We start from the raw sequence: 10,325 nt of genomic DNA on the forward strand, positions 1-10,325 counted from the left end.
AGTATGTGCAAGTCGGTGGCCTGGCTCCTGGGACAAAGTCCATCCCTACTGTCTTGGTGACCTGGGGCAGTCATTGTATTTTGGGCTCAAATGCCTCTGCACCCAGTATCTTCTGAAATGTGTGGTCAAATTTATATGTCATTACACTGAACTCTGAAGTTCAAGAAGTTCCTCAGGCAGAGATCAGGAGGCGAAGAGCAGAGGAGAAAAAAGATGGAGAAAAGGCGTGGAAGTGGGCAGTGCTTTAAGGCATCCATTTCATTGTCATTTCTGTGATCATTGCCAGGCTTCCCACATGAGACCCGTCCTCAGCTACACTTCCAAGTGGGTAGGGATGCTGACCTTGGAAAGGATATGGTGTAATGTAAAGAGAAGAATTGGTTCCTCCACTTTATAAATAAGTTTCTACTTAGTTTCGAAAGACCTCCTCCCGCTAAACCCCTCACTCTCCCACAAAAGGAGTGTATTTTCTGGAGGAAGAAATTATTGTTCTTTGAAAATTAACAAATCAGCAAGCGTCCCGTTAGTGAATTTAGCTTTCAAGTTGCACACAAGGCAGCCGAGGAGCTAGAAGCAAGGAAAGTGGTCATGACAGGAGCAGAGGCTCCATTCGGGGGTAAAAGTCATATTTGGGATATCAGCTACTCAAAGAAGGGCTGTGACTTTTCTTTCCTTATAAAAAGTAAAAGTTTCTCACAAAAATGTCTTGAATTTGGAGAATATTTTAATGTCTGATCACCATGTAATCATTTGTTTTAAGCATAAACATTTAGAGTATAGAGCAAAAACATGTTCTGTGTCTGAGTCACTAATTTAATCTTCACCTATTGATTCTTTCAACTAACATAGCAAGCACCTCTTGTACGACAAGGATTGTTTTAGATGCTACAGATTAAAAAATGAATAAGGTGTGAATATCACAATAAAAAGTTAAAATGTGAAGAGGTCTATGTAATACGAAATGCTATGGGTGGTACAAAGAAACAAGAGACAGTGCTTTATCATAGAGTAGCATATGGTAATAAGAGCAGTGAGCAGGTAAACTGGATTTATGTAGCACTGATTATATAAACACTTCATATACTTTATCCATTTTAAGTCTCATAATAGTATAAAAAAATTGGCAGTACTGTCATTGTTTTACAGACATGGATAATACTGAGTCCAAAAGAGAAAAAGTCACTTGATCAAAGCATCAATGACAGAGCAAATTCAAATCGACTCTTATTATTATATAGATATGTATCATAAAAGGACAATGTTTTAGGTAACTCACACTGAGTTTTAAAGTTTTTCTCAATAACATATTAACTCATATACCAGTGTGTATTTCTTAATGTTCAAAACAGATCTATTTGATGTAATTCTTTAGTTGACTGCTGATTGCTTTCTTTTGTCATTAAGTATTTTTATATTTACCTAGAAAGTTGTTGAGTTACATGTAAAGGATAAATAATTAATGGCTTAAAAACAACTGAGGAAGGTTGAAGGTAAAGCAGTTTGTTAGCATAAAAGCTTGTTCTATGTTCTTCTCTCTGGTACACTTTCTTTAACGTCTTTATCCTTAGAATTGCTTGGTTGTACTTAAGACATAGAAGCAAAAAAGAGAGGAAAAAATCATAGTTCTATCATTCTCTCTTGTACAAGATACATCTATGGAAGGCACATCTATGGAAGATACATCTATTAGGAAGATTCTCCCTAATCTCTGTTTATAGTAATTAATTTGTTTTTAAAATTCCCTTTGTTGTAGAGTACTATCGATACATAATTTAAAACAGAATTTATTCCATTTACATTAAAAAATACAAGTGTTGAAAATTAGGTATCATTTTAATTGAAAGCAAAACCAAACGTTTTTCTTAATGGATGCTATAGTGGTGTCCTTATTAGAAATATTGAAAGTTGAAAGTGTTTTTTTCTAATTCATTATCATATCAATATATTTTATTTCTTTGAGGAAATGAGATTTCTATTCAAAGAACGAAAGCTGTTGACTGTTAAACATTAGGGAGCTGTTTTGACTAGAAGGAAGTAAATGTTTTAAGAGGTTCATTGAATGATTAACATGAACGGTTTAATAGCTTATTTAAAATCTAGATATTTCTTCTGTTTTATTTCTCCATTAAATTTTAATATTTCCTAACGCTCTCAAACTCAGGATACACACCAAACAACAGTGCTAAAGTAAAAGGAGTTAGATGTTTGTGTAGTTTTTAGTGACTCAAAAGAATTTAATATGTTTCAGAATTAATATGGGCTTGATGATTTTTTTTTTTTTTTTACTGGAGGCCTGGTTGGGTTTTGCAAGTATGAAGGCCTGGTCAAGGGACAACGGGGACCTAAAATCCAGCCCATGTCGCACTTGCCAAGCCTTAGGCCTTGCAGTAAGGCTGTGTCTGAAATACCATCAGCTGTTTGGAGCAACTTTTACGTCTCCGGCTGTCACAAAAAGTTGTTGTTACCATTTCACATAAAGGTGTATGTGGGTTGATAGCAACCTTGATTCTAAGAAAAATAAAAATGGCAAGGTTTGGGCCTCAGTTTCTTCAGGATGTCAGGGCAGGGGCGTGCGTGCACGTGTATTTAAGGGACATGGCAGAAAAAGAGGAGCAACTTTATGCAAACAAGACTTTAAAAGTCTTAATGACTAAAACTATATTATTATGTTAGGGAGACTTTTCATGTTTTATTTTATTTTTCAGAAGAGGACTGTCCGAAGGACATAGAAAGCACAGTTTTGCTGTCAAAAGCAAAGATCCTTTACCTACGCATTTTACAAGAAATGTGCAGAAAGCCATTAATAAATATACCTGGTAAGAATTAACCTATAAAATGCTTCTGATTTAAAAATCACAAAATGCCCATACCAGATGTGGGAAACAAAATCAGTGATTAGCTGTGAACTTGCATCAGTAAAATGCAGTTTTATTTTTAACCTAGGGAAAATGTTGCACTGCAGAAATATTTTAAAATTAGTGTACTGTGAAATTAACAAACGTATTTAACAAAAAAAAGAGAAAGTGGGCTCAGAGAAGTGACACCACTTAGCAGTGTAACCTCTTCTGGTAAGTGTTCTTTCTGTTTGCGTCCATCCCTACAGCGAGTCCCCGTCACCACTCTCGTCCAGCGGAAGCCGCACGCCCACAGAAGCCCCCAGCTCCTGGTCTGGGTCTGCAACACAGAGCTCTACCCCTGGCTTGTCTACCGAGAGGAGCTCAGTTTATTCTTGGAGAGATGATGTATGTCTCAGAGTATTTTGGGTAATCTTGTAATTACAATTTACAATGACAAATTGCTTCCTTTTGTTCAAAAAGTCTTTTTACCAATTATAAAAACAGTACCTATTTTACCAATTATAACAATGTTACCTATTATATAGCAACACATACAGACATATAAAAGCATTTACATATTACATGTAAAAATATTAAAATAGCTAAATATAGAGAAAAATAAAAATCAGTCGTAATGTCGTAGGGCAGTCTCAGCTGTAGATAGTTTTGTTTTTTTCCACACCCCAACCCTGCCCCGATAAAACGTTCCACATGACTTGTATGGTGTCTGTGGCTGGAAATTCAGGATAAACGCTGATAGACAATGAAGAACTCCAAATAAAACTGTGAAACGCCACCATGATTAGAGCATTTCCGCCCAATATCCTAAGTCAGATACTTCACCTTTACTGTCTAACCCTGGCGGAAGCTATTAACTTCGACTTTGCTTTTGTCGTTGTGAGAGTGGGCATCTCCCTGGGTGAGCTTGCACTCTGCAGCCCCAGCTTTGGGTAGGAACTGCGGACTCTACAGTCTCCTGCCTCTTTCTCCCCTCATGTGTCTCAGAGAGTCCTGGGACACGGCCTTTTGGGAAGCCCAGCTGGCTCCAGCGCATTGGGTGTTCTGTTTTACCTCCTGTGTGTGCTTTTTTTGGTTTTCTTCGCTTTCTTTAAAAGCATTTCCACACTCCCCCCAGCACATCTGAATCTCCTTCCCTATGCAGCTATGCAGTGCTGATTCTCAAAGGAGTGCTAGCGGGAGGGGCATTGGAGAGGAGTCTGGAAGGGAGTCAGCTCAGAATGGCTCAGAGGACTTTTCAAACATGCAAACATGTGACTCCCTCATTTAGGATCAGCTGCCCCCTCCCCACCCTGCCTCCCACTCACTGCCACCCTCTCTCACATCCTCTTTCCCCATGGCTGTGCCCATGGGGACAAGGCCAAGAGCCGTTGCTTCAGATTGTCCAAATTCTAGGAATTTTTTAGTACAGAATTTCATGGAATTACCTGGGAGAATCTTATGAATTCCATTTATAGAATGTAAAATACTCCAGATCCTACAATTGCTTTTATTTTAATTTTTAAAAATTTATTTACTTTTTGATGGGAAATATTTGCAAAAGCAACAAAATGCAAAAGATCGAAAAAATGAAAGCGAGCCTTCTCCCATGCCCCAGCCACTCAGACCCCTCCTAGAAGATAACTATTTGTATTAGTTTTCTTCTTCTTTGCATTTTAAAAGAAATAATTCGTCTCCCCTATAATGTGGGAATCTAGTTTACTATTAATTTGAGAGAAGAACTAACACAGAAACCAGTGAATAGTATTCTGTGAAAATCAACCTGGATTGACCATTTGCGGTCAAGTATATCAGACTGAATATGTGCTTTGTTGCTGTGAGTTGTGAATAAGATCTCAGATTCACATACTCCTAGAAAACAAGGCTGGGACTCTTGTCCCGGAGCCAACCTGTGTAGTGTTGGTTCTTTCGATTACAGTAGTGTTTCTACTTTCCTTATTGGCTGTGAGAGCTCTAGGAGTGTTACCTCCCAACCAAGACCAGCTAGGAAGGCGGAAAGGTTTTCTCATCTACAGTTCACTGTAGCCACAGTGCAGGAATCTCAAGGTCAGAGGAAAAATTAATATTCTGGCCTAACCCTAATAAGTACACTTATTAAGATAAGTAAGAATTTTTAAATTTTTTCTGCGTCATCAATTAAAAGAAGGTTAATGGCCCTTTCTACAAACATTATTTCCTTTTCTGTGGTATCATCAGAAAAAAAAATAGCTTGTATTTTACAGATATGCTTAAGTGTGTCAGGCACAACTATATGTGTGACATATGACTGTGCGTGTGTGTGCATAGATATGTAGGTGTGTGTATGTGTGTCTGTATTGATGCCTGTGTCAGTATGAATATCTACACCTTTAACTGTATCTATGTAAAATCTTCTAACTCACGTGGTAGGAATGACCTCTGTTGGACAATTACAGAGTCTGAGGCTCAGAACAAGATATATTATACTTTATCTGAAAAGTAAAAACGGGAGCACTGGTAGGTCTGACTGCAAAGCCCACATTCTTTTTACCATGTTATACTCCATTCTTTATAATGGGTTACTTTAAATTTATAAATATCATTGATTGCAAAGCCCATGTTTCTGTCACGTTTAGTGTTACAACTCAGTGTGTATTTCTGTTTCAGGAATTTGACAAAGCCAATGCACAGAAAGTGCAGCAGTTATTCTGGGAGGTCGAGGAAATGTTGTTTGAAGGGAAAGTAAGCCCCCAGACACACAATCTACTGGCTGAATGCAATGAGTGGGCAGGAAGGTCCCTCCATCTGAGGTAGGGATCTTGTTCACAGAATTCTCTGGAATGGGTTTTTGGACTGCGCACTCCTGACTTGGTTTAATGCAATCCATACATTTGACTGGAAGCACTTACCCGGTCGAAATATTATCCAGAACGCAGTTGTGTACTGAGAAATCATGCCCTTTGTTTTGGTGTCTGAGGAACTGTTGAGACATTCCAGTACTCAAGTGCCTTTTAGTTTGTAACGAGCAAATCTAGCTCAGAAAGACATTACGTATGTAACATATGCAAGGATGATAAAAGTCATTTTTTACCTTCACATTCAATAGTACACCAGCAACATGAGTCTGCCCTCACCACGGGAACAGTGTGAGGGATGCAGGTGGGCAGGGATTGTTTGCTGAATGACTGGATAGGTGAATCTTTTGCTCTCACCCCATTTCTTATGTGGGGGATCCTTTATTACACTTTATGTGATGAAGTGTAATAAATGATGGAGACTATAGATTGGGTATGAAGGAAAGCTTTTCTTCCTTCAGTCACTCAGCCAGTCTTATGTAGGAGAAAGTTTATCCCAGTTATCTGAAAGTTCCTCTAGATTATATTTGGGGACAATAAATTAGAACACTCATGTAAATTTAGATGGATTTTCTGGTTACCTCAACTAGATAACTTTTTAAAAAATCTTGACTAAGTAGGTGTGTTTTTTTTCCTTTTGCATCCTTCATAAGCCGCCTGCCTTAAAGCGTGTACAGCGCCCACTAGATATCAATCCTGGCTGTTCATTTTGCTAGCACGATGCACTTACCGAAGCTCAGGAGCTCAGACTTATTCCTGACACTGTTATCTTACACAGCTAAGATGAAAATAAAGGAGGGAAGGTGCAAAAAGAGCAAAAGGTACACAAGCCAAGTGTACATACTTACATGTATTTATTCATTGTGTATATGCTAGCGAACATTTATAGAGAGCGTGGCCTGAGGCACCTGAGTCTGACAGACCGGCGCTATATCTAAGCCACTCGTCAGCCCGGCAAGGCAACGCTTATTATTTTATCTTGCATATGAAAGACAAGCAAACGGAATCAGTGGCTTAGGGAGCCTGAGAACTTGGCCTCAAGACCCAGTCAGTGGTGAGAACAGCCTGGCTGCTCTCTCAAGCTCTCTCAGAGCCGCGCTTCCTTTGTGTCACCAGGACGCTCCCCTTGTGCCTGTACGTACCTTATCGCGTCACACAGGTGCCATCAAAATGGTTATTGTGTCCTACCTTTAAAATCTCAAACCCTTTTTCCCTTGTCTAATCAGAAATGTTAGTAGCTTCTTACTTTCTTCTTTGCCTTGCAGAGTACTAGGAAGGCAGCTGATGCCGCCAGCCGAGGAAGGGTTCCGGCACTTCCAGGGCTGCACGCCCGGTCCCGCGGGCCACAAACCCTTACTTGATGCCCGTGAACGCAGCAGCAGTGTCAGAGAGTAAGTTCGCATAAGTGACTCTCAGAAGGTGTTTCTAATTGTGTTTTAGCTGTACTTTTTCATGTTTAACTCAGCCATTAGCCTTGACTCCACCAGATTTGGAAATTTAGATTTCAGTGAAGGGCAGGTCTTCTGATTCCAAATCGACGACACATGTATATCCATGTGTGTATGTGTGTATGTATGTATGTATGTAAAGTATATATGGAATACACATAGGCACACATACAAGGTAGTTAACGTCAACCTTCTTTCATCCCAAAGGCACCGTGAAAGGTGGAGGCAGAATCAAAAACTGCCTGATTGTGATGCATCCTAAGCCTCCAGGCAGTAGAAACAGAAGAAATAAAACCCTATCCTGTTTTCTTTTGCTCACTCACGGACTTTGATATCTCTTTATGCCATTCATACATATTGGAGACAGTGCTCAGACATCCTTTCATTATAGCCAAAGACGATACAAAATCATAGAATAATTTAGGCTTTTAAGAAGACCTTAAAATTTTTAAACGATGCCTGTATTAAAATGTTTTAAAGGACATGAGCTTTGTCAAATGTAATATTTAATGATTTTTTTAAATTTGGAATTCTGTACTTCATGTTAATTTAAAGATGCACCACGATTATGCAAGCATTGCATTTTTGATGTTCTACACACTCCCATGTGGAATCTGTTGTTTTTTTTTCCGCATAGGTTGTGCATCTCTGGCTCCCAGATAGTCCCAGCAGCACTCTCAGCCTCTGCCCTGCCAGGCCTTGATGGCACAGGGGTTGCTGACCTAACGGCACATCCATCCCTGGAAGAAGAGGTTTATGATGCAGATGGAAAGATCGAAGAGTATTTTGCTTTTGATAGAAAAGAGAAGTAAATGGAATTTTATTTGACATTGACTTCATAGTATAATATTAATTTATTTGACATTTATTTTTTATTATATGCTCATTTAGTGTTTTGTATATCCTTTACTTATCTGAAAGATTTCTATTCTTTTGAGAGTAATGTACTCCCCAGAGTTTTTAGATTTCTAGCAGGGAGTGTATATGCAAGAGCAATGTGTCCCTTTATTCTTGACGACACGGCACAGACTGGAAACAAGAATTATGTCCTGCGTGCAGTGCAAGTAGACAAGGCTGCTAGTGGCCGTCATGCCCAGGGGCTCCAGGTATTCTATACGTAGCTGCCCAAAAGGGTAAAGGGGAAGTTCTAGTCTCTGCACTAAATACATATTTTATTTTTAAGAAAGGCTACAAATATTGTATGATAAAAAATGTGCCTCGTGATTAAAAATTGGTACATTAAAAAATAACACTGTGTCGAAACAAGTCTTAACAAATTTAAGAAGATTCAGATCATATCAAGCATCTTTTCTGACCACAATGGTACAAAACTAGAAATCAATAACAGAAAGAAAACTGGAAAACTAGCAAATATGTATAAATTGAACAACACACTGAACAACCAGAAGGTCAAAGAAGAAATCAAAAGGGAAATTAAAAAAAAATCTTGAGACAGATGAACGTGGAAACACGATAATCCAGACCCAAAACTATGGGACACAGAAAAGTGGTTTTAAGAGGGGAGTTCATAGCATTAAATGCCTACATTAAGAAACAAGAACGATCTCAAATAAACAACCTAAGTTTGTACCTGAAGGAATGAGAAAAAGAAGAACAAACCAAGCCCAAAGTTAGTAGAAGAAAGGAAATAACAAAGATCAGAGCAGAAACAAATGAAATAGATAAGGGGAAAAAAAACAATAGGACAGAGCAAGGAAACTAGGAGTTGGGGATTTTTTTGGTTTGTTTTGTTTTTTCTCCCAGTTTTATTAAGGTATAATTGACAAGTAAAAATTGTGTATATTAAAAAAAAAACCAGCCAGGCGTGGTGGCTCCAGCTGAGGCAGGAGGATCATTTGAGGGAGAAAGACCCCATCTCTACAAAAAGATAGAAAAATCAGCCACTTGTGGTAGTCCCAGCTACTGGGGAGGCTGAGGCAGGAGGATCCCTCGAGCCCAGGAGTTGGAGGTTGCAGTGAGCTATGATGATTCCACTGCACTCCAGCCTGGGCAACAACAGAGTGAGATCCTGTCTCATAAAAGAAAAAAACTCTCCCTAAAGCCAATGTGCTACTTTAAAAAGAGTGAATGTTATCTATATGCATAAATGTACATACATGTATGCATGCATGATAGATAGAATTATTTTAACTCTAACCATTGATACTTTTAGTAATTAGAATGGGTTTTTTCCTTAGTGATGATGACTGTCTTGAACAAAAGCCAGCTCACCACGGCAGGAAATCGCAGAAACATGGACTTCCTCCCGTCTCCCCTCACGACTGTATCAAAGATGCGGTGGCAACAGAAGTGTTTGATCATGTCTGGAAAAATGTGGTGGAAATTTTGGAAGAGCTGATTAGAAAAAACTGGGAAAGTACACTCACAGGTACTTACTTGCAGAATTTGGCCTAATAAGAAAAAAAACAAGATCCCTCTTCCTCCGCTCTGTGCTCTCCCACCTGGCTCGGCCACACCTAGACATGACTTGGGTGAGAAGAGAAGTGGGCTTTCTACCTTTATTCACAGATGATCTCGAATCACTTCAAAAAGGATGTTATTGTTTTTGAGCTATAAAAATAATGCATATGCACCCTGAAAAAACACAGAAGTACATAAGAAAAAAGCCAGAAGTTACTCTTTTTATTGTGGTTAAAAAAGAACTTACCTAACAGATCCCTAATAGTGAGATACTTGTTTTTAGTTGATCATGACATTATTTGTAAAGTAAAATATAAGCATAGCCAATTGAATAACTTATAGATGTTCTCTAAACTACTTAAAATTGAGCAGAAAGAAATCATAGAAATATCAGCTGTGGACAGTAAGGACTAGTTTTAAGTAATCAATTTGTACAATAAGGCAGTAATCACATTAATTTAAATTCTGTTCTTTTTCCAGCCAAAGGGATCAGTTGGGCTTTTATAAAATCCTGAGAATCTTTATTGACTCATCGTATAATCTCTGTTTTCCTACATACGCCACTGAAATGATAGTCACATCAACCAGTCGCTCCATGGAGGGGGGGGTCTCTGCTTTCTATAGTAATGTTCTTTTACCAGTGGCCATAGCATGGACTCCTGGTAACTCGAGAACAAATACTCTTTTTGAAGAGTTAATTTTAAATATTTGTATTAGATAATCTGATGTTTCTTATAATTCTTCTGATTCTTCTCATAATTCTTCTGTTGACACAGAAGGGAAAAAAC

At 38.5% G+C, this 10,325-nt stretch overlaps 1 protein-coding gene across 1 annotated transcript in view; it reads left to right on the plus strand.

The window, feature by feature from the left end:
* The window catches only part of FAM149A (family with sequence similarity 149, member A), a gene marked incomplete at its 5' end in the record, with an annotated part of 50,843 nt that overhangs the window by 6,452 nt on the left and 34,066 nt on the right, over nucleotides 1-10,325 (plus strand). The window contains 6 exons of the mRNA XM_012643991.1: nucleotides 2,706-2,816; nucleotides 3,104-3,242; nucleotides 5,481-5,623; nucleotides 6,934-7,059; nucleotides 7,754-7,924; nucleotides 9,315-9,505. Coding sequence (XP_012499445.1) covers nucleotides 2,706-2,816; nucleotides 3,104-3,242; nucleotides 5,481-5,623; nucleotides 6,934-7,059; nucleotides 7,754-7,924; nucleotides 9,315-9,505 — 881 coding nt within the window. The remainder of the gene's footprint in view (nucleotides 1-2,705; nucleotides 2,817-3,103; nucleotides 3,243-5,480; nucleotides 5,624-6,933; nucleotides 7,060-7,753; nucleotides 7,925-9,314; nucleotides 9,506-10,325) is intronic.

Source organism: Propithecus coquereli, unplaced genomic scaffold (genome assembly GCF_000956105.1).
Source record: "Propithecus coquereli isolate 6110/MARCELLA unplaced genomic scaffold, Pcoq_1.0 Scaffold203, whole genome shotgun sequence".
Lineage (NCBI taxonomy): Eukaryota > Metazoa > Chordata > Mammalia > Primates > Indriidae > Propithecus > Propithecus coquereli.